The 25,099-nt window shown below is 43.0% G+C and overlaps 1 protein-coding gene across 7 annotated transcripts; it reads left to right on the forward strand.

Moving 5' to 3' along the window:
• On the forward strand, positions 1-23,863 carry FEM1C (fem-1 homolog C). Of its 7 annotated transcripts, none has more exons than XM_083702341.1 (3): positions 1-118; positions 12,824-13,540; positions 21,106-23,863. In XM_083702341.1, exons 2-3 carry the CDS (start codon positions 12,997-12,999, stop codon positions 22,413-22,415), a joined length of 1,854 nt encoding a protein of 617 aa, XP_083558467.1. In that variant the 5' UTR covers positions 1-118; positions 12,824-12,996; the 3' UTR covers positions 22,416-23,863. The 7 variants fall into 7 exon arrangements, with proteins under 7 accessions (XP_083558467.1, XP_083558469.1, XP_083558466.1 ...); XM_083702343.1 differs by lacking the exon at positions 1-118 and adding an exon at positions 6,382-6,623; XM_083702340.1 differs by lacking the exon at positions 1-118 and adding an exon at positions 10,546-11,685.
• Positions 23,864-25,099: the final 1,236 nt, after the last annotated feature.

The following is a 25,099-nucleotide window of genomic DNA, read 5'->3' on the forward strand; positions in this document are numbered from 1 at the left end:
GGCATGACGCTTTCAAAGCAGTGGCAAAGAACAGCCAACAGAAGGCTGGGAAATGGATGTGGGCTTGCAGCTTGCGTTAGAAGTTTAAGGGATTGCTCCATTGGATAACTAATTGCAGGTAAGAGACTTTCCTATACAGAGGTGAGTCTGTGCAGTTTCATGACATGCACTGGTATTGCTGATGCATTTCCTGGTAGATAATGCATGAGATCACAATTTCCACCTGATACTGTAAACACGTGAGGCTCCATTTGGTTACTCTAGTTTTACAAGCTCTCAACGTGCTTTTTATGCAGTTCTCTCTGAGCAAGGTGTTAAGACAAGGATGGGACTGCATGTTGAATCAGCTCACTGTGGAAAACAGGTCTGCTTTAGAAAGCAGACTAGAGGAGCTTGGGGTAATCATCCTTGTTGTGGAAGTATGTCTGTGTAAGCCATGTGCTACACACCACAAGCAGTGCGAGATTCCAGGAATTGCAGGTGCACTTACCAAGATCTGTGTTCCCTTTTGGGAAAATGAGGCACAGCAGCAACTGTGGTGTCTTTATGATATATGGTTTTATTTACACATAGACACAACCTGCACCTAGGTGGAAGGATTGCAGGCATTGACATCATTTGAGAGTCTGGCTTCCTGCTTAAGGGCAAAACCAGATTCAAACTACAGCAAAAAGCCATTTCCTTTGTCTCTTAGTTCCAGCCTGTTATCCTCAGCTCACACAGAGTTCTCTCCTCTTTCTCCTTCTCACTGCTAACTGACTCCAAGTACTTCCCACCCCCAGCCTGTGTCATTCAAAACTGAAACCCTAAACCTGGCCTTTGCCTCTGCCCATTAGCACCCAGCAAAGAAGGGGTTCCAATCCCCCTTGCCCAGCAATCTTGCCCTCTGATTGTTTCCTTGATGGGCCAACACCAACCTTTATCCCCTGCTAAACTAGAGCCTAGGGCTTGCCGATCAGAAGGTCGGCGGTTCGAATCCCCATGACGGGGTGAGCTCCCGTTGCTCGGTCCCTGCTCCTGCCCACCTAGCAGTTCGAAAGCACGTCAAAGTGCAAGTAGATAGATACCGCTGTGGCGGGAAGGTAAACGGTGTTTCTGTGTGCCGCTCTGGTTCGCCAGAAGCGGCTTAGTCATGCTGGCCACATGACCCGGAAGCTGTACACCGGCTCCCTCGGCCAGTAAAGTGAGATGAGCACCTCAATCCCAGAGTCGTCCGTGACTGGACCTAACGGTCAGGGGTCCCTTTACCTTTAATGGCCAATCCCACTAGCTCTGCGCTCTGGCTTGGCTACTTAGCATCACTAAATCCAGGGGTTTTCTGTGTTTGGCAAAGTTCAATCAACCTTGATTTATTCTAACCCAGCCAGATGGGTGGGGTATAAATAATTTTTTATTATTAAATTATTTATTTACTATCTGAATATTTATTACAGCTAGGAATTAAATTCCTGGGATCTGGCACCCAGGAATTTAGGGGAATCTGGCCCCTCACCAAACCCCTAACACAGGGACTCCTAAATGATCTTCTGTACATAATTGTGTTGGCCTTTATTAAGGTGAGTGCAATCTTTATTTTCTCTGAGAATCCCCATTAGTAAAAATGGATTGTAACAACAATCTCCCTGTAAAAAATATTTCTTGGGGGACGGGGAATGATCAAGAGCATTGTGGCTGAGCAACTGCAGACATTCCTGAATAAGATTGATGATCTGGATCATGGGTAGGCAAACTAAGGCCCGGGGGCTGGATCTGGCCCAGTTGCCTTCTAAATCCACCCCACAGACAGAATCAGCCCCACAGTCCAGGAATCAGCATGTTTTTACATGAGTAGAATGTGTGTTTTTGTTTAAAATGCACCTCTGGGTTATTTGTGGGGCATAGGAATTCATTCATTTTGTTTTTCAAAATATAGTCGTCGTTGTCCCCCCCCCCCCCCAGGTCTGAGGGACAGTGGACTGGACTGGCCCCCCTGCTGAAAAAGTTTGCTGGCCCCTGATCTGGATCCATGACTGTCTGGGTTCAGGCCTGGGTTTGAGACCAAATCAGCCTTGGTCATCCTGATAGACAGGGGGGATGCAAACCTGCTCTTTCTCCTTGATGTCTCAGTGCCTTTTGATATCATTGACCATGGTATCCCTCTGGACTGACTCTGAGTATTGGTGGAACTATGTTATGATGATCCTGTTTCTGCCTGCAGGGTTGTGTCCAGAAAGTAGCATTGGAATTTTGGAAGACTGTGTGTGAGCAGCCTTTTGTCAACCACACTTGGAAAGAAAAGCAAATGTTCTCCTCCACCTTGTGCAGCATCAAAACTGCAAAATGACATGGATTAATGAGACCATTTCAACTTTTCACAATTCCTCCACAAGGATATTAATATCCCTGCCCTATTTGTACTTCCATAGAAATAGCTATTAAATTGGCATTTTTAAAATTCGTGCAATATTGAAATATCCAATGGATAATCATCCGCCTGCCAGAAAACCAGCACTTGTGTCTTGGGAGAGATATATTCTGTTTATCTATTAGGTAACTACAGTGTAAAGCAACAGTATTTCGCTCAGTTATTCTACACCCTTCACCGCTGTCATCGCCCAGTTTCTTCTGATTATAGCTGAACATTAAAGAGCCAAATGTTGCCACATGCTATGAGCAATTGGAAATGTTTTTGGCCCTTCCCAAGGGTGTACAAGAGGACTCAATTACTTGAGTCATCATTGCTTGCAAACCTCTCTTGCTAGCATTTCAGGCTCCATACCACTTGCTGTGTTAACCTGTTGCATTGCGTGCAGTGAGTGTTTTGTAAATATCTGAGCAATCACCTCCATCGTCAGCAAAGGTATGACAGGAGCAGAGATGAGTAGGTAGTAAAGTTTGCTTGACAAAAACACAAAGCAAATGTCACCACTCAGTCGTCGACTTTCTTCATATTTACTGAGCAGGCCATGAAATCGGTCCCAAATATTCCATGCTGGGCCATCAGATAGCCATAGTTCTTGTTCCTTTATGTATGACAAAGAGGACTCACGAGATTCTTCTTTGCTTAGGTTGTGTACATACAACACACCGGAGATCCTCAGCCTCGGATTCCTAGATGTTGTTGTACTATGTCTCTCATCATCCCTGATCGTTGGGCTAAGATGGCTGGGGCTGATAGGGGACCCAAGGTTGAAGAAAGCTGCCATACACTTACAGCATATTTAAAGCACATTGCCCTACTACAAAGAATCGTGGAAACAGTTGTTTGTTAATTGGTTGAGGAATTGTGGCTCTGGAAGGGGTTAAACTACAGTTCCCAAGATTTTTTTTTTTGGGGGGGTGTGTGCTCTAAATGTTTGGTGCACACACAGCTCTAGTTTGGGTGATAGCATCCCCACCCCTGCTTGTGCAAACTGGTTGGGGAGAGGGCTAAGAAAAAAACGCATACAAATAGGTAGAAATATTTGGGGGCCAGAATGTTTCAGCAATGGAAAAGAACCTAGAGGCATGTGTCTGCCTGCCAGTGGATCTTCCTTCCAGTACTGTAATATAAAACTCTCTTGAGTGGGAGCTGCCAGTTCTGTTTGAAGAAATAAGAGTGTGTAGGAGCCAAAATGTTTATTTACCTCCACCCAGTGATACCTTGTCATCTGAACTTTGACCAATTTGGGTTAATGCCCAGTACTGATTATGGTGTGCAAAGCTGTCCTCTTTTAAGCCTGGGAAACAGTGAAGTTTTTAAAGTGTCTCTCTATTTGTGCCAGTGAATAGCTGTACATTATCTGAAAAGTATTTCTTTGTTCGGTTACGTGTATTTTCTATACCCCCACTCGATCTTAATTTAGCATTTACCCAAGCTGAATGTATTTTAATTCCTTTAATCTTTCCTCATAAATTAGCACAACTAGCTCCTTAATCAAGTTAATTGCTCTTCCAGGATTTCCCTCCAATTAGTCTTTCTCTTGTAGATACTAAGGTCCACAAAATGTATTCTGTATTCTAGCTAGAGTTTATAACTATACACAGAGGAGCGTATCCTGAGGATGCTGATGCTTTGAGACAGGATGTAGCTCCTGCACCACCTGTTACCTGATAATCCTCAACACCTATAGCCTAACCAGGAGAAAGTGGCTGCATCTTGCTTTATACCTCGGGACCAAATGACATGTTATGAGCAAATGCCTCGGCCTTTGGCCTGATAGTGGAAAAGCCAATTCTGGAGAGGGTTCTTAGGACTAGACAGCTGGCACACAGGGACTGGGTATTCAACCTCTTCCCTGCACAGTTTCCTGCTCTCATTCAGAAAATCCAAATTTAGCGATGGAGGGAGAGTGTGGGCTGCGACTTGGATGATGTGTGGATGCCACAAAAGCAAGCAGAGACCCAAGTAGCTTCAGATTCACATTAAACTCCACTGCAGATGAGCTCTGGGTGAGAGTACCTGGCAATTCTGTTGAAAGGCTAAAGCAGCTGCAACTGCACCCATAAGGAAGTCAACAGAATAACTTTGCCTGCTGTGGGGAGCAGTTGTCATTAGAAAGGGCATAGAGCAGACTGCTCTTTGGAAAGTATTTTTAACCATGGAGAATTGTGGTGTACTGCCACACCTGTGGCCTAAACAGCCATAGTATACACTGGGCTCATCCTAACCTCCTTTTGTGTTGCATTTCTAGGCGCAGGTCCATGCTCAAAAGCTCCATGTCTGAGATTTACATTCATGATATGATATGATATGATATTAATTGCATTGCATTGCCCTGGTGATTTCCCTGTGAAAATCTGCTCTTTACTGCTGAATCAGAGCAAATGACAATCCTTTGGAAACTCGAATTGCCATTTGTTCTGATTCAGTGTTAAAGAGCAGTGTTTCCTGGGGAAAGTGGCGAGGCAAGAAAGAGCTCTCAGACACAGAGCTTTAAAGGGTAGATCTGTGCCTAAAAGTGAGAGGCAAAAGGTATGTGTGGATAAGCCTTTAGTTTGGTGGTTGTGGTATTCACCTGACCTCCAGTTGGTTGTGTTGCTGACACTTACTAGGAGGTCCTGGGGTAGGTGTGAGTCAGTGACAGAGCTCAGTGCGGTGCAAATGAACTGCTGGGAACACTGAATTAGCTCTGCTGGTACATTTGTACCTTTCTGACCTTGCACCTCCCCTTCTACCTCCCAGTAAACAGCAGGGATGTGACCAACCAGAGGTCAGGTGAACACCACCCCAACATGTGCTACTGAATATACTTAAGAGGAAACGTAACACAAAGAAAGGCACAAAGCAAGTACCACCTCTTTTACATCTTGGCCTGTTGTGGTATTGATAGGTGTCCCATTAGCTCTGGTGCAAGCTTAAGCAACAATTATGAAGCAGCTTGCTTGATGCTGATTCAGGAATCTGCAAGTCTATTCAAGGGTGTGGTGGTGTTTTGCATGAGAGGCCCAGCAAAATGCTATCACTAGTAACTTACAATGCTTTTTTATTTGTCTGCACTGCAGCATGTTTGTACAATGTTAGACTCCCAAGGGGAACTGCCTTAACAGCCATTTGCTGAAAGGCAGAGTAAAAAAGAAAATTTGCATCTGACCATGTACGGTGCAGTCACAACTAAACCCTGTAATTCCACAGTAATGTATAATCATAACGAAAGACAACTTCCTGAAAGAGCAAACTGGTATTTTTGCTGTTATTTAATCTAATTTATCTCTAGTGATAAGGACTAGAAACTTTCTCCTCACCTATCCTCAGGTTTTTGCTAGTCATATAGCATCATAGGTTCCTAACATTTTATAATACTTTGTTTTCTTTTTGTATCTGTTAGGCGTTTGTGCATTCTATGGAGTTGTAAGTTAGCTTTGGGATTTTCATTGCAGAAAGCAATGAATGAATGCAACAACCAATAAATCACCCTTTAAATTGCTGTTGATGATGGAGAATTGCACATTTCCAACATGATGAAATAGCACCATCATACAGAAGCTGCAGTCTTGCACAACTCAATGAGGAACTGTTAACAAAATTAACTGCGAGTCAATGAAACTGGTGTAGCAGTGGAGCCAACTGATATTAACCCCCCCCCCACCAGTTAGAACTCTCTCTACTGCATTTTACACCAAGGTTGGACTGTTAAGTGTACTTTGTGCTAGACATAACTGCAATCTTGTTTCATTGTCAGGACTGTCATATCTGGAGACAGGAAACCATTTTATCTGTGGTCAGCTTGGGTTGTGATCACATTTTAGTTTTTGCATCTTATCTTGTAGTGAAAGGCAGCTTGAATATTTAAGCCATCTGTCCTAATTAAGATTATTGGACCTGCAAGCTATTTTAAAATAGTCTTTGGAATTGCAAAGCTGAGGGAGGCACACTCTAGTCTTTGCCATTGGACAGGAGACTAAGGGCCAATGGAAGTTTCATCTTTTCCTCCCAGGAGGAACAGTGTGGCAAAACAAGCCTAGCTTCACCCACTGGCTCCAGCTTTTCCCCTCCCTGCTAGAAAGAACACTCAGCTCCAACTGTCAGTTGTTCTACACTTGCAGAGCTGTAGGGAAGTACACTCTGGTCCCATCCATCAGCAGGAAAATAATAGCTGCTGGGCTGTGTGAGTTTGCACACATCTGTCTACTGTTTTCTGCCTTGAGGATCATTCATTCACAAGGTAGGATATAAATCTTCTAAATAAATAACAGTGCATGTTGTTCAATATGTTCAGCATCTGACACATTGCCTTTTTTAAAAAAAGCTCTAAAACATTTCTTTTACAGTGACTATAATACTAATAATGTAGAAAGCGCTATATGCTTCTCCTCTTCTTCTGGTGTCCTCCAATATTTTGGTCTGAAAATCCCATCTACCCCAGTTAGCAGGGTAGGGATGGGAGTTCTGGTCTAAAAAATCTAGAAGGCACAAGGTCAAGGAAGCCTGGGTTAACTTCAGCCACAATGACTTTTCCCAGGCTACTGACTGCATGATTCTGTGCAGCTAGGTGACCTTAATTCAGTACAGTGGTATCGCGGAGTAAGTACTTAATTCATTCCAGAGGTCTGTTCTTAACCTGAAACTGTTCTTAAACTGAAGCACCACTTTAGCTAATGGGGCTTCCCGCTGCCGCCGCACGATTTCTGTTCTCATCCTGAAGCAAATTTCTTAACTCGAAGTACTATTTCTGGGTTAGCGGAGTCTGTGACCTGAAGTGTATGTAACCTGAAGCATATGTAACCCGAGGTACCATTGTAATGTGCATGTTCACATCTCACTCTGTACAGGAGTGGAATACCAGAGAACAACCCCAGCTTAAGCTAGTAGACATGTCTGGAGGGTCCTCTACCTTATCAGCATATGTATTTGAGATATTTATAAATCGCTTTTCAAGCAAAACTTACAAATATCACACAAAGAAATATTAAAATATTAGGATGCTAGAGCATAAACTAAAAACATATCATAAGATTGCAAAGCGGCAGTGACACAGGCACCCTCTAGGCAAGCTTGCCTACAAGGACACCTCAGAGTGAGGCCAGGAGAGCCTGCTGCTCTAACATCCCTTTGTTGGAAGCAAGAGGGAAGGTACAGAAGCAGAAGCTGGGAGAAGAGAGGAGGGTGGCAGCAGCAGAGGAGGGTGGCGGCGGCAGGGAAGTGTGACACAGCCTGCTGTCAGTGGCGGCGTAATGTCTTGCACCAGCCCTGGCTATAAGGGGAAAACATGTTTTCAAAATTATCTATCTTCTCCCCCTAGGGCAATGAGCACTCAAGGTAGCCCTGTGATGTTGACTCAGAGGCAATTGATACTGATATGAATACAGTGGTACCTCGGATTACATACACTTCAGCTTACGTACGCTTCAGGTTACAGACTCTGCTAACCCAGAAATATTACTTCGGGTTAAGAACTTTGCTTCAGGATGAGAACAGAAATCGTGCTCCGGCGGAGCGGCAGCAGTAGGAGGCCCCATTAGCTAAAATGGTGCTTCAGGTTAAGAACAGTTTCAGGTTAAGAATGGACCTCCGGAACGAATTAAGTACTTAACCCGAGGTACCACTGTACCAATTATTGGGGGCAGCTGTTGCCTTTAGGCTCTGATATTTGTGGGCTTCCCAAAGGTACTTAGCTGACCACTGTGGGGAAAAGAATACCAAATGGTCCTCTGGCCTCATCCAGAGCTTGGAAAGTTCATTCTAAAAAGGAACTAGCTCTAGTTCTTCAAAAAAGGAACTAATTCCAATTCATGTTTTTCCCTTTACAGTACTTAAAAACAAAACAAACCTGTTCCATTCATAGTTCAGCTCGTTCATTCAAATGATCCTTGGCAAAAAGAGGGGAATATGAGCTTTCTGAGTGTTACAAGCTGCTGAAGCATAACATATACTTCAGAAGTTGAATGTAAATTACCATGTTTTCCCATCTATAGGATGCCCCCATGTATAAGATGCCCCCTATTTTTTGGGACTCAGATTTAAGAAAATGAGGGAAGATTTATGGGTGTATAAGACACCCCCTAATTTTTAAGGAAAAAACCTAGTCTTATACACGGAAAAATACGGTATTTAGTTCCCCCAACAATTATTATTTTTGAAGCTTAAAGGCCTGAAGAGTCTAAAGAGTAAAAAAAAGGGGGAAATGAATGAACTTGAGGATGAGCTAGAAATTGTTCAAAGTTCTACCCCAAACAGAACTTAATTCACTCAGCAATTATGAAAACTTTCAGATACAGTTCAGAGGTTTTTGAACTTAAGCAGTGAATTTTGTTAAACCAAGCTATTTAATTCCAAGAATTAGTCTTACCTACCCTGTGGGGCTCATTATATTTTTATTTCTGTACTGCAACATTTGAAGGCTCAAATGGGACATGAAACCCAACTTAAGCCTATGATGATGACATCATCAGAGCTGTAAGGATCATGGCCATGACCTTTTCAGCCCAGGAACAAAGTGCTAGGTCTGAAACTGCTCATCTAATGACAAATGCGATTAAGGTGCAGAGGAAGAAGTCACTAACTCCACACCCTAGAGCAGTTAGCCAGGATGGAGCCAGGCCCTTCATATAAGCATACAGGACAAAACCATTTTTAAAATTGGAACACATTTCGAATCAAAAGAGAATTGGTAGGAAAACAAAAAAGCTGCCAATGAGCATAAACAAAAGCATACCCTCCAACATTTCTCTGATGAAAATAGGCATATGCAGTGCTATTTTTTCTAGAAAAAGAGGTGCCGGAACTCACCATTAACACCTCCCTTGTTCTCTTAGAATAGGCACAGGCAAACTCGGCCCTCCAGATGTTTTGGGACTACAACTCCCATCATCCCTAGCTAAGTGGTCAGGGGCGATGGGAATTGTAGTCTCAAAACATCTGGAGGGCCGAGTTTGCCTATGCCTGTCTTAAAATGACAATGGTGCCTACCTGAGAAGTGCTGGAACTGAGTTCCGGCTGAAAAATGGCTTTGGGGATGTCCTATTCCATACCCTCCAACATTTTCCCAATGAAAATAGGGACGTCCTAGCGAAAAGTCGGACATTCTGGGATTAAATGAGAAACCAGGCCAGCTTCTATAAATCTGGGACTGCTCCTGGAAAATAGGGACACTTGGAGTCTGAAGGTTGATATAAAACAACTTATTGTTGTCAGTTGTTTTTAATGCTCTAACCCACCCTTGGACCCTTACAGTGAAGGGTAGGTAATAAATAATAATAATTAATAGTAATTATTATTATTATTATTATTATTATTATTATTGCTACAACAAATACAAAACCTGGACTGGGGATGTGTGGTGGCTAGAGTGGGACACAACTTCAGAATGATGGAGGAAACAAGGAGGCAGCTAGAGAACCATCCTCACCCAGATAAAAGATCAATGCATTCAATATTTGTAGGACGTAATCCAAGATGGCTTGGAATCTCCCATAGGAATGCTGTTGCTGTTTTGTTAGCTTCCTGAGAATAAACAGGTTTTGTATACTGATAACAGCATAAAGTCATGATCTGCCCTTTAGCTTTTATGTGATGGTTGCTTTTAATAGGCTTTTATTTTTAATGGTATTATCACTGATTAGTTTGCCACTTATTACGTGTAATAAATACATAAATTACAGTCAACTACTCGTATTGCACCAGAGGGCTTCATTTTTTGCAAGCGACTGTGGAGCAGACAGTGCCAGCTGGCCCTAATCCTGCATCTTGCCAGAGGAAGGCAAATACCCCTTCCCATAATTCAGTGCCACTTCTCATCCTTTCAAGTTTTGATCTACAAGTTACAGCACTGTAATGAGACACCCAACCTGCCCCCCACCTCTGAAACTGTGGCAGGGCTATCACAAATGTTTCTATTTTAGGGTTGTTTGCTGTTGTTGTCAAGAATTCTGCCACTTTATCCTGGTGGTGGGTAAAGCTTAAAGTAGCTTGTAAACAAAAAAATACAGGAGACCCTAATGCAAAGTACCTGTAATTTCTAAAAAATAAAAACCAACCCTAGCTTTAAAAAAATATCACAGAAAACAGTGTCCCTACGCATAACCAAAGTGCCTTTTTCATGGTTAGCATGGCGATTAATCAAAGGCATCTCTTTGACACAACTTGGGTCTTCATTTTTTCTCTTTTACTGAAGAACAGGGTATTTTAATGCCATCTTCCTCGCAGAGGTGTCTGTGGAGGGGATATACTGATTGAAAATGTCTAGTAAACTAGATTGGTAGTTGGGTTCCTATTGAGAGTATTTGGTGAGCTAACATGAGTGTTGTGGGACTGAGGATGGTTGGGGTGATCATTCTGTGATATTATGCCAACGGACAAAGCTGTATTGTAACTTTTGAATAAATGTGAAAAATTTAAAAATAAAAAAATTGAACACGGTGTAGGAGCCAGTGGTGGTGTAGTGGTTAGAGTACTGGACTAGGACCTGGGAGGAGACATGGGTTAACAACATCCCCATTCGGCCATGAAACTCACTGGGTGAGCTAGGACCAGCCACTGTCTTCTCTCTGCCTAGCCTGCTTCACAGGGGTAAAACTGGGGGGAGGGACAATGGGGGACATGGGCTGGAAATCTGAAATAACAACAACAACAACAACAACACCCTGAACATTTCCAGAGTGCTTCCTCTGTACAGTTGCATTTCCCCACCTTTTAAAAGTGCACCGTATACAAATTAGGGAGAAACGAAAAACACCTGACCTCCCCCCCCCCCCAGCTTTGGCTACAGATCCTTTTGGCGGCTAGCGGGCAAATTCTGGCGACTAGCGACCCTTAACTCTCCTCCTCCTCGGTTCTCTGCCCTTATTCAACCCCACGACACACGTCTGAGGGAAGAAGCCCCTCAGATTCCTCCTTCCACGTCCCACAGGCCAGTGGCGGGAAGCCGAGGGGAGGCAGCGCGACAGGCTAGGCGACACGGAGCCCGGCTCCCCATAGGCCGCGCTCGCTTGGGGCCCGCCCGCCTCCATTATGTGCTAATTTAGCCCCGCGCTGAGCGAGGCTCGGCTTCCCCGAGCTTTTCCTCAGCCCGGAATAGCTCGGCAGCCCCCCCCCCCCCGGCGGCGGCAGCAGCGCCACCCCCACCTCCCCAACCGCTTCCCTCAACCGCCTTCGTGCTTGCGCTCTCAGCCCAACTTGTCCCCTAGCGAGTCCCGCCTCCCTCCTTCCCTGCCGCGCGCCTCAGGAGGCTGGCGGGCGGCGCAGGGGCCACCCCTCCACTCGGCCTCGAGACGGGACGCAGCAGCAGGGTAGGCTGCGCCGGGTTCTGTGTTCGTTCGCTCGAGCAGGGAGGGCGGGGAGGAGGAGGGAGGAGGCTGGCTCGTTGCAGTTGGGAGCGCCTGTCATGGAGGAGCTGCGCCGCGAGCGGGGCGCGGCGGCGGCGGCGGCACCGACGGCTGGGCTGTGAGAAGCGACGCGGCGGTTGCTCTGAGGAGACGGAGCCGGGCCTGCCTTTCGGCCGGGAAGGTAGTTGGCTGCAGAGACCAGAGGGGGAAGGGGGGAGAGAGAGAGAGACAGGCTCCTTCCTCGTCCTCCTCCCTTCGCCTCCGCCCCGGCCTGGCTCTCAGGCGTTGCCGAGGCTCCTCCTGCCTTGCCGGTCGCAGCGAAGGGCGAGCGGGGCGGTTGGAGTTTCGGCGGCCGGGCAGGCAGCGCTGCGGTTCGGGGCGGGCGAAGGGAACGCGAGGGCCGAGCAGGCGGAGGCGACGCAGGTGAGGAGCGGCTGCGCGGCAGCGGAGCTTTCTAGGCGACGTCGTCCGCCCGGCCGCCTGCCTGTTTCCTTTTGGCCGCGGGAGGCTCCCCAGGGGAGAAGTCAGGACAAAGGGGGCGGAGAAGCGAAGGGCGTCCTGGGTGGCTCCGTGCCCGGAGCGCAGCCCCTGCGGGTGGGCTGGGGGTCGTGAGCAGGGCGAAGCGCCCCGGGTGTGGGGGTCGTGACCGTGGGGGTACGATGGGGCCATCTATGCCGTCAAACCGTGCAGGGCAGGCGGGAAAATTCCTGAGGGCGCCCTCCCAGCTGAGGGCGCACTTGAAAGCTTTCCTTTTGTGATTCTTGTGATATTTCGGGCATAGGTTCGGATCCCAGCCTTAAAAAGTTCTTCGCCTTTGCTTCTTCTTTTTTGTAGCCACCAGGTGGTGACAATCCCGTGTCAGCTAGGTTGTCTGAACCCAGGTGGGCTCAGCAGACAAAATACGAGAAGTGGCAAGAATAATTTGCATCGGGGTTCCTATCTCCCTCATAGTCATCTCAAAAGCTAGCATTTGTTGCCTGTAAATGTTCAGATCCAGGTGCCTTTTTCTTCTGGGGACAAGTGGGAGGGACAGTATAACCAAGTGTAATGATTGTATTTTGAGTGTCTTCACTTAGCTGTCAAACTTTGTCTTGTTTTCTAGGTTGCTGAGCATAGTATTTGCTTTAAGAGGTCTCGTGTGAAAGCTTCATGCAGTACACAGAGGCAGCACATCCTTGGAGGAGAGTGTGCAGGGAGCAGCTTCAACTCTGTGGTTCCAGTTATCCCATTATCTGTGATTCTGAAGAACAAGTCAGAGAGAGAGGAAGAGACTAAATGGATCTTAAGACAGCAGTATTCAATGCAGCTCGGGATGGCAAGCTGCGGCTTCTCACCAAGTTACTGGCGAATAAAACTAAAGAAGAAGTGGCCTTGCTGGTGTCAGAAAAAACAAATGGTGCCACACCCCTTTTGATGGCAGCCCGCTATGGCCATCTTGACATGGTGGAACATCTACTGGAACAGTGCAGTGCTTCTATAGAAGTTGGTGGCTCTGTGAATTTTGATGGTGAGACTATTGAAGGTGCACCACCATTATGGGCAGCATCAGCAGCTGGCCATTTGAAGGTGGTCCAGTCTTTATTAAATCATGGAGCATCTGTCAACAATACCACTTTGACAAACTCAACACCTCTTAGAGCTGCCTGTTTTGATGGTCATCTCGAAATTGTAAAGTATCTTGTGGAACACAAAGCTGACTTGGAAGTATCAAACCGCCACGGGCATACATGCCTTATGATATCGTGTTATAAAGGGCACAAAGAAATCGCTCAGTATTTGCTTGAAAAAGGAGCTGATGTAAATAGAAAAAGTGTCAAAGGTGAGTTCAGTATCCATTTTCAGCAGTGACTTTTAAAGAACTGTTCAGAATGTTCATTTGGTTTGACAGTTCAAAGGTTCAAAGTCCAAGCTTAATTCTGTCCTTGCTAAATTTTCCATGCTGCATATAGCATTCCTTTAGGTTTCATTTTTAAAGGGAATTGTTCCATAGATTATACTCTGGTAGTGTTGTATAGTTACACTGATGTGGTGATAATTCCTTGTTTTTTAAGAAGCAACATCATACAGAAACTGGATTATTTTGCATCATTGAATGGAAGAATTTAATCACTATTAATACAGGTAATACTACAAATACAAATTGCATTGGCATTCTTTAGGCATCACCACCCATTATCTAAACATATCTATCTGCCTGCTAGGCATAGTAAGGAAATATCCCATATTAGTCTTATCCTTATAGTTGTAATAGAATTACAATAAAGGGACAGTGGCACTGTGTCACAACTGAAGCCTTTGTTCTTCTTGTTTACTATGTTGACACTTTTGGTCAGCAAAATTGTTCTTTGGATTATTCTCGTGATTGTAGTTTGTTCTAGACATGACATTGCTTTTTTATTACAGTATTTTCTTTTCTTTCACATTTTTATTAGTTTGCTAGGAATGTTTATTGCTTCAGAGAGTCACAAAGACTACTCTGCCCATCCTGTCTCTGACTCACATGCATCTGACCTCCCTCACTAAACTAATCTAAAAAACAGGACGTATAACCGAGAGACTGTGCAGTCCTACACAGGTCTGCTCAGCAGTAAAACCCAGCCTTAGTCTTACGAAAATCCATGGGCTTTGGTTCAATCATTTCCACTATGTAAAAACAAATATTGTTTGTATGCTATGTAACGGAGTAACTGAGAGCACACTGGTGTAACTATAAATCAGGAAATTTCTAGTTTTGACTTGTTTCTGTCGTGAACCCCCCCCCCCCCGACAGTTGCTTAGATTCCTGGATGCAATATAGTGAGGGGATAAATCAAACTATGATTATGTAAATTCTTCGAACAGTCCACAGCTTTATATAAATACTAAGTGTTATTATTATTGACCAGCTGGATCTTGTTTTGTGACTTTCTGATGTTGTCTTTCTTCACTCTGCTTAATGACTCATAATTGAAACACAAGTTCTGCCCTTATAGCAATGTGAAAGGAATTCTATTTTTATAAGCAGAAGAAGCATACTGCTGTCACTGACACTCGGTAGCAGAACTTTACCCCTTTCTGTTATTTTAATTTCTCAGTATTATTTTAGTACATTAACTAAAAGAACTGTGTCGTGGTCATGGATTCTTTCTATTAGTAAAGTGTCTAGATAATCGAAGCTATGCCAGGTGAGAACCCACAGGAACTTTTATGGATGTCCTTTCCTAAACATTGGAGAGTGACACTGCTGGTTTATTGGCAAATGAAGCTTACAGAGTTGTTTATCCTTGATGATGCTCTTTTCCCCCAATTGGTGGAATAAGAGTTTTGGCCTAGAGATTTAAAAAAAAAAATCACCAGAAGTTGTGACTTCGTCTATTTTTCTTCGTCATAGGTTCACATAAGTTTAATTTTATTGAAAATAAAATCTTAATTTTATTATAATTATTAATAGAAAAAGTAATTATCTCAATTCCCACATCAATATATTCAGAGGGTAAACTGGGGAATAATTTTTTGTAGTGACCAATTTAACGTGACTGCCAGTTTTGGACTTTGAGTAGTATTTTGTTCACATCTGTACTGTGAGCTCTGAAGTTTCAAACTAATACAGGAAGTAAATATTTCAGAGTTTTTGTTTTCATGCAGTATATATGCAGATTGAGTATAGGTGTCTTAAAATATCTCGATTTCACCTTTAAAAGGGTAGTCGTATAGTTCAGAAACCAGTGGGTGTTCTCCAGTTAACTCATTCTGTCCATGCAAGCATTTTCACTTGTCCAATGGAACTTCTCCCTTCTCTCATCCTTCCGCGTGCCCCTTGCTGTTCTGGGTTTCCCCCCAACCCTCTGGAACCGATGTAGGGAAGATATTAGGCGTATGCAGGGAGAGGAGACGGGAAGTTCTGTTGTAGTAGTGGAAATCTCTGTGCTGATGGAACAAGGTAGTTAGATACCATTTGTAGTCCTTTTTTATATAATGCATAATGGGTCAGTTACATGATGCTTTTTGTTTCAAAACATGCATAAATGTAGCTTGGGGCAGTAAGGCCTGTCTTGCCAGCTGGGGAGCACTCTGGTTTCTGATTTCTAAAGGTACTTTGAAGCAGCTCGCAAATGTAGAGAAAATACACATTTTTTCCTTAACTGTGCTATTCTATAAAATGTATAGAATAGCACACTTAAGGAACAAAGCAAGCTCAGAAATAAGCTCAGTTGAATCCTAACCCCTGACTAGCAGTGGCAAGATTTGCTGGAGCTATTCACCTAGCCACTGCAACCACAGTCCTGCTGCTTGTGCTTGGCAGGGTGGGAGGGGGCAGGAAAAATGCCTCTTCACTGTGCCAGCTACCAGGATCATACCCATCTGCCATGTGATGGCAGCATACCAGCTCATCTTGTGTCAACCCAGTCCATCCCTATAATGCCTCATTTTGGGGGGTCTCCATTGTAGTAGTGATATTGCCAGTGCTAGCTTCCATCTTTCTGCTGTTTGGGTGGGCATATTGAACTGCAGCTCTGCCAGTGGCAAAACTCCCCTGCTGGTGCAGGCTAGTGGAGCCAGGCAGAGCTGGATGGAGGGACACCTTTGCTGCATCTACACTCGCTCTGAACATGGCCATTGGGCATTTGAATTGCTCTGTTACTCTTAGACAGATGTGGGCAGGAGTGCAACCAAAGTCTCCCTGCTGCAAATAGCAGTAGCCTGGAGACTTTAACAGGGTTGGAGATACAGGCAGCCCTCCAAATGTTGCTGAGGCTGATGGGAGTTGAAGTCCAACGGTGTCTGGAGAGCCATGCTTTTTAGACAAATCTACCAAAGGGTAATTAGCTGTTCTGAACCTATCAGTTTTATTCAGTTCCTGAGAAGCACTTTCTTCCACCATATGTCCTCCACAGTGGTGATAGTAAGAGCAGTTTCTGTCTCGGGTTTCTATTTCTGGCTCTTTTCTCTAAATCCTTAGAAGATTGTGCTGGCAGTATGTGGAGGAGCTAGCTTGTTTATTGTGTTGTTGTTGAGCTTGATCCTGCCTTTTGAAAACTCCTAGGTTTGTGTGGAACAATTTATGTGCCTATAGTATAGTTGTAGTACAGTGTGGTGGTGTGTGTGTATTACATGAAATGATATTTAAGATATTAGTTATTTGGCAAGGAACCTAAAATGTGTGTGAGGAATCCTGTCCAGGGTATTCTAGAGCCAGACAGAAGAACCATGTGAATCCCTTCTTTGTTAGTCATACTGTTGTGCTTATATAAACCTATCACATTTTTGTGATCTATGATTACCACTTCGGAGTCTATCCATGGCAACATTGTTACTTGGAGAAATATTAAGCTGCATAGATTTAGAGAGATTTTATTTAGGAATCTTTTAAACGTTATTCAAGGACTAGGAAAATGTTATACTTCTTCCCTAGTGGATACTTTTAGGAAGAAGGCAAACATGTTAGGTTAAATATGAAATTTACAGGAAGCTAAGCATTTCAGATTATATATTTTCATTGCACAGATAAGGAAGTTGAGTGAAAACTAAAATATATGCATCACAATCCTATGCAGATTTGCACATAAGTACTTGCCCCAGAGTCGGCCACGACTGGACCTAATGGTCAGGGGTCCCTTTACCTTTACCTTTTACTTGCCCCTCTGAATGTTCAGTATGTCTTACTAGCAGCTGTTACCTCAGGCTGCAGTCATATGCACAAGTGGAAGGGTAGTCTTTCAATAAGGTTATGAGTTACCGTATATACTCAAGTATATGCTGATTTTTTCAGCACATATTTTATGCTGAAAAAGCCCCCCATGGCTTATACTTGAGTGAAGCGGCCGGCCCAAAAGGAACCCTTTCTCACTGCTGGTCCCGCCCCTGCCACTCGCAAGGGCAGGCACAGGAGCCGTGGTTGGGAGAGGCCCTGCGGTGCGCTGTGCTTCTCCCAGCTGCGGCTCCTATGCCTGCTCTTGTGAGCGACAGAGGTGATGGCAGAGGGATGAGCGGCTTGAAAGGAGCCTTTTCGGGCTGCTCCTTCCTCCTCCTCCGCCTGTCGGCAGCGGCAGAGGAGGAAGGAGCAGCCTGAAAGCAGCCCTTTTGGGCTGCTTGTTCTTGCTCCGCCACTGCACCACCACCAGGTTTGTGGTTTGGTGAACCAGCTTATACTCAAGTCAATAAGTTTCCCCAGTTTTTTGTGCTAAAATTAGGTGCCTCAGCTTATATTCGGGTCAGCTTATACTCGAGTACCGGTATATACGGTAATTATTTAAGGGTGAAATCCAGTTTTCCACCTAACTCTTGGGAAGGGTTTTGATCCAGTAGAGGTATCTGTGAATGTCAAAAGGGGGAAGCATTTTTCTCCCAATTCTCTTTGCTGATGAAGTCCCTCACACCACTTTTCATAGTGTTCTAAAAGGTTCCCTGATCCTCTAGAACAGATTTGGGCAGGCATTAGAAGGTGAATTAGAGAAAATCTCATCCCCTCCTCTAAGAGAGCCAGTGTGGTGTAGTGGTTAAGAGCGGTAGTCACGTTATCTGGGGAACCGGGTTCGCGTCTCCGCTCCTCCACATGCAGCTGCTGGGTGACCTTGGGCCAGTCACACTTCTGTGAAGTCTCTCAGCCCCACTCACCTCACAGAGTGTTTGTTGTGGGGGAGGAAGGGAAAGGAGATTGTTAGCCGCTTTGAGACTCCTGAAGGGGAGTGAAAGGCGGGATATCAAATCCAAACTCTTCTTCTTCTTCTTCTAATGTTAGCAGATGCCTGTGCTAGAGCAAAAGCTGCCATGCAAGTGTGAGGGCAGCATTCAATGCATCTTATTCTAAATAACTAAACAATGAAATGTGGTGGTTCTGACAGGACATGATTAATGCATGTATTATGGCTTTCAGAAAGTTAAAAATAAAATTGGCACATTGTCTGTGATTCAGAGCTTAACAGATTTATAGCCAGTAGTAATATACTAGGGAAGATGACTACACTCTTGTAGACATTTAGTTGTACTCTGTCCATGATTGTACACTGGGTTACTTTACCAACCTGTTAAAGAGTTAAGATTTTGGTGAGCTGGCCTAGTATCTTAAACTATGTGGCAAGTGAGCAAACAAATTCAATTCCTGTGAAATGGTGAACTATTGGAGAGAAGCTGAATCTGATTCTTCAGTGAATCAACAGTAAGTTCCTTCCCCAAGTTGGCATATAGGGACATGATCCCAACACAGTGCTTCTGTGCTGCATTATTACCCAGACATATATAAGCTAGATGTTGAGTAGTATTGGCATCAGTGAGCCATGTGCATATGAATTGGTGTAAGTGGAACAAATGTCAGTAATAATTAGGTATTTCAATTTCAGCTTTTTACATCCTTTTCTTAAGCTATCATGCTTTGGGCTTCCTATCTTTAAATACCTTCTTGGTTGTCTTTCAAGTTATCTCTCCCTGCCTGTCCACAAAGATATGTCTCAGGGCCCCATGTGAACAATTTCTTGGACATAATGACTTTTTATTTTCCTCATAGCAGCATTCTTTTTTGAAAACTCTCCCGTTATTTTGACTTCACAGTAATACAGTAGTGATGGGGTGGGACAAATAGGCAACCAATATCCTGTTTGTGGATTTTTGGCTATACACATAAACAGGGCTTTATTACAGAAACATTTTGTAAGACATGTTCAGAAGGCTATCTACTAAGAAATTTACCCAGTATAAGTGAAGGGAAGCAGAGAAGTATTAAGAGTATAGTGACTCAGGCTGCAAGCTTTCACACACATTGTGGTATAAATCCAATTAAAGAAAGTCAGACTTCTTTCTAAATAAGCATGCATAGAATTGTGCAGCATATCTCTGTGCTGTTCATTTGCAAGGGAGTACCTGAACCTATTTTTTCCTTGGGCAAGTTGGCATATCTGTTCCATCTTGCTATTTCAAGCAGCAAACCAGTACAGCCACTCATAATAGGAATATACTTGCAGTTGAACTATAACTATTTCAAAGGCAATCTTTAAATTTATTAGAAATAATTAAAGAAACATCAGCAGTAGTTTCAGTTGCCTAATTGGATGCAGATTTACTCCCCAATTTGTGATTTGAGACATCACGCTGGAACAGATACCTACAAACAAATATATTTGTAAAATTGTGCCATAACTGATCATGTCAAATGGTGGGATGGAATACTTCCTGTTGCAGGATCTGCTTACTTGTAAATGCTCCAATCTGCCCCTTGATACAACAGAGAAAGATGCTTACCTGCAGGAATTTATTTATTTTGATAATTATTTTACAGTTCTAGATATGTGCTGACTGCAACCCCACAAGCAGCAATCAGACTCTGCATTGATTGTGAAACTTATTGGAGAATTTTTATTTCTCTTATTCACAATTATCTAAAGTGGAGAGGGGATTGCTACAGAACTTGGAAACAGTCACTGCTATGACCTCAGAGATTTTGATGCTCCTGAAGGGCCTTGAAACTGAGTGACATAATAAAGTTAGGCTTGTGTAGAGCAGAAAATTATAGATAATTATTTGAACTACGCGGGTGGCACTGTGGTCTAAACCACTGAGCCTAGGACTTGCCGATCAGAAGGTCAGTGGTTCGAATCCCCGCGATGGGGTGAGCTCCTGTTGTTTGGTCCCAGCTCCTGCCAATCTAGCAGTTTGAAAGTACGTCAAGTACAAGTAGATAAATAGGTACCACTCCGGCACAAAGGTGTCTCCATGTGCTGCTCTGGTTCACCAGAAGCGGCTTAGTCATGCTGGCCACATGACCCAGAAGCTGTCTGCAGACAAATGCCGGCTCCCTCGGCCTATAGAGCAAGATGAGTGCCACAACCCCAGAGTCGTCCGCTTCAGGTTACAGACTCCTATAACCCAGAAATAGTACCTCGGGTTAAGAACTTTCCTTCAGGATGAGAACAGAAATTGCGCAGCGGCGGCAGCGGGAGGCCCCTTTAGCTAAAGTGGTACCTCAGTTTAAGAACAGTTTCAGGTTAAGAAAAGACTTCCAGAACGAATTAAGTTCTTAACCCAAGGTACCACTGTAATATGTATTGGGAAAGCATGGGAAATTTTTTAGCTCCAGCAGAACAGCTGCAGTGGGATGTTCTGGCAAAATGCTGTAAGCTTTGTGTTGGCAAATATAAAAGCCCACATATTCAAGGCTGATTGTTTTTCTTAAATTCAAACAGGAAGATTATTAAGTGACTAATAAGGAATGTTACTTTTCTTACATGTTCATGACTTAGATTAAAATGCCACCTTTGTTGATTATTTGTCCACTGCTTATGATGTGTAATTTTATCATTATTTTAATGACTAACATACTTGACAATTTGAATTCTGTACAGCCATAATTCCTTCATTGTTTCTCTGAAAATGTGTCATAGCATACATGATTTTTTTGCTTTCTTTTTTCTATAGGAAACACAGCATTGCATGATTGTGCAGAATCTGGTAGCCTGGAAATAATGAAGATGCTTCTCAAATATTGTGCAAAGATGGAAAAAGATGGTTATGGAATGACTCCCCTTCTGTCTGCTAGCGTTACAGGTCACACAAACATAGTTGACTTTTTGACCCAACATGTTGAAACTAGCAAAGTAGAACGTATAAATGCACTGGAACTCCTGGGAGCCACCTTTGTGGATAAAAAAAGAGATTTGCTCGGTGCTTTGAAATACTGGAAAAGAGCTATGGATATGAGATATAGTGATAGGACTAACATACTGAGCAAACCTGTGCCTCAAACGTTAATAATGGCCTACGATTATGCCAAGGAGGTGAACAGTGCTGAAGAGCTAGAAAACCTTATTGCAGACCCTGATGAGATGAGAATGCAGGCCTTGTTAATTAGAGAACGTATTCTTGGCCCATCTCACCCAGATACGTCCTACTATATTCGGTACAGAGGTGCTGTCTATGCAGACTCTGGAAACTTCAAACGATGCATCAATCTGTGGAAGTACGCTTTGGACATGCAGCAGAGCAATTTGGACCCCCTGAGCCCCATGACTGCGAGTAGTCTGCTTTCGTTTGCTGAACTCTTCTCCTTCATGCTTCAAGACAGAGCAAAAGGCCTGCTGGGCACAACAGTTACATTTGATGATCTCATGGGTATACTGTGCAAAAGTGTCCTCGAAATAGAACGTGCCATCAAGCAAACTCAGTGTCCGCCTGACCAAATACAGCTCAACAAAGCCCTTTCCATCATTTTGCATTTAATTTGCTTGCTGGAGAAAGTTCCTTGTAGTCCCGAGCAAGATCATTTCAAGAAACAAACTATATATCGATTTCTTAAGCTACATCCTAGAGGAAAGAATAACTTCAGCCCACTCCACCTTGCTGTTGACAAGAACACCACATGTGTGGGGCGCTACCCAGTTTGTAAATTTCCTTCTTTGCAAGTCACTGCTATACTAGTGGAATGTGGCGCTGATGTAAATGCTAGAGACTCTGATGACAACAGCCCTTTGCACATATCTGCACTGAACAACCATCCTGACATCATGAATCTTCTTATCAAGTCAGGATCACATTTTGATGCAACAAACTTGCATAAACAAACTGCTATTGACTTGCTGGATGAGAAGGAAATGGCAAAGAACTTGATCCAGCCCATCAACCATACTACACTGCAGTGTCTTGCTGCCCGTGTAATTGTGAATTATTGCATAGGTTACCAAGGGCACATCCCAGAAAAACTTGAGAACTTTGTTTTGCTCCATAGATGACAGTCTGACAATAGGCCCTTGGTACTGTGGGAGCACGAGTTAGTAACATCAATTGTTGCTTTCTCAAGCACTGTTGTGATATGCCAGCGATACACCATCATTCATTCAGCTTGGTCCATCCTGCTCATTGGCTAAAGCATTATTAGAATCAGATCTGCAGAATTGGTTGCCCAATATTTAAAACAAACATACCATATAATATATTTTGTGGATTATTTAGAAATGTAATGCTATATTCGGACTCACTAAAATTTGTCTGCCAAAGGCTTGTCTATTCTGGTTTAGTTTGCCTGTTGGTTGTTTGGGACTGAACTGAATAATTTTCGTGGTGTTGTCTTATTCTTACTGGTGTGTGGATTTTATATAGTTGGGAAGTCATCTTTTTGTTCTTGCTTGAGCATTTCTATTCTTTTTTCTAATGGGTTCATTGCTGAACTATACAAGTTGTATGGACTTGTTAACATTTGCAATTACCATAAGTGCTTTTATCCTCTCTATGCACTGGCTTGAACATGACTGTTTGTGTGTTGGCATATTTCTATGCAGCAGTTGGCCATTGTCAGTTCTGACACTGTTTTCTTGCAGTTTGTTAAAGAACTCTTTGAAAATATACCCTTTACAGTTTGACATTTCTTGAAGACATCAGTCAGCTGTCTAAACTCATATGACTTTTTGCCCCCAGCTTTTTCTGCAGTTGCTTTCCATTTATTTTTCTAGAGTTGCGTGCTGAATTTGGGAGTAAAATGTGTTCTTGTTGGCAATCCCACTTTTAAATTAAGTCTGAAAGTCATATAAATATGTCTTGCTGCAAGGAGAGAAAGGAAAGGAACTGCCATATTCTCCTCTACACTAGTGTCTTGCTTGAGCTGATTGTGTGACTAGGCATAGAGAGTTTTTTTCCTCAAATTTAACCTGAAACTTAATCATACAACTCAGTGAGTACTAGATCAAACATAGTCTGAAATTACAACTCAAGATTCTTAAGTACAAAAGAAACTAAAGCATGTTGGCATGATGCTTGTCAGTCCAGATCTAGCCATCAACTAGTATAATTAACTATATGGTTGTAATCAGTAGCCCTCTGCAGGGGCTTCAGAAGTTTAGTAGTATCCCCTTCATTTTCAAATAACTCTTACAGATAATTTGCATGCATTTTATTCTCTAATACCTTTCAGCCATATTTATGGAAAACATCAGAGGCCATGTTGAGTACATAGTCTCGACTGAAAGCTATCTATTTTTATAATACTTGCACAACAGCTTAGCTATTGCAGCAGAAAGGGCTTTTTAGACTTGATAAGGAAACCATAAGTGAAGACTACAAATGAGATTAAGATTCAGGTAATTAATATAATTCAGCACTTTATTGTTGATTCATAATGAAACTTATTATGGCATATTAGACCTGCAAATGTCTTAAAATAAAATGGTTCTCAAGAAAAAAAAAATCCCACCTCATTTTTCTTCAATGGAATACAGTGTATTTGACATTTCCACAATCTAACATATTGAGTGTTTTCCAGTACTACTATACCTGGTGCTTTTTCAATTCACAAAAAAACCCAACAACACATAGGTTACTGTGAATCTGTAGCAGTTGACAGTGCAGGAAAAATTAGAACCAAATCAATGCATCAAGGCTGGCATGAATCTGGAATTCCTTTTTTAATTACAACATTACTACCCTCTGTTGATTGATCACATTTGGCTGGCACATCCTCACAGTACATATTAACTAGTACTCACACTGACTTTTTAAAATCATCACTTTATTGGCCTATTCAGAAATAATGCTAAACCATGGGTTAGCATTTTGAGAACAAACCGCGTCTTTGTGCTTTCTCTTTTTCTTCTCCTTAGTGTTTGTGGGAAGAACACTGGAAACCTCCAGTTTCATTTTGGAGTAAATCACAATACCAGGAAACTGGTTTATTTATTTTAACTAGTTAGTTCAAATGAACCAGGATTAAACAATAGTTTGACGTTCTCATTTGTTAAAACAAACCAGTTAGCCACTTCTCAAACAAACCAGTCAGAATTAAGCATGCTATGGGAATATGTGATGCATTAAAACAAGGTAGAAGCTTGCTTTCTCCTTTTTTCACATGCAAAGGAGGAGGAGAATGGAGAGAAAGGGATCCAAGTCCAAAGTTCACTGTGGTTCATTCTTGCAATGCTAATTCGTGTTTTAGTGTTGCTTTTGAAGTGGGCTGTTGCCTAGTCTAGAGTGTATATGACAAAAATTAATTTGTTCCATCACACCAAGAAAGGAATGAGAAACTTGCATTGCTATTTGTTTAATTTTCAGAACTGGCAAGAAATGCAAGTTATTTTTTGTTCATGGGCACATCTGGGTCACTATCAAAAGCAAATCGTATGGGGAAATTGGGTTCACAAGTATAAAGCAGAACATTTAATTTAACTAATTACTTTTACCCTGGTTGAAACACATTCCTATTTCTGGATTCACAGCCTGAGCAGTTTGGGGGTGGGGAAGTCAGGTTTTTCATAATCATTGCTTGCCTTCCAGTAGACAATACAAATTCATATACTAGAAGGGCAAAACTTAACCTACTTTAGCCTAAAAATAGGACATGAGATGAACAGGGAGACTGTAGAACACTGTGTCCTCAAAAATGTTTTATTTTCCTTTGTAACTTTACTCAGGCAATACTAAGCGTTTG

Source organism: Podarcis gaigeae (assembly GCF_964106915.1).
Source record: "Podarcis gaigeae genome assembly, chromosome: 11".
Lineage (NCBI taxonomy): Eukaryota > Metazoa > Chordata > Lepidosauria > Squamata > Lacertidae > Podarcis > Podarcis gaigeae.

Coding starts and splice junctions, on each gene's coding strand:
- FEM1C (XM_083702341.1), top strand. CDS start 12,997: ATGGATCTTAAGACAGCAGTATTCAATGCAGCTCGGGATGGCAAGCTG. Junction 13,541..21,105: donor AAATAGAAAAAGTGTCAAAG/GTGAGTTCAGTA, acceptor TTTTTTCTATAG/GAAACACAGCATTGCATGAT.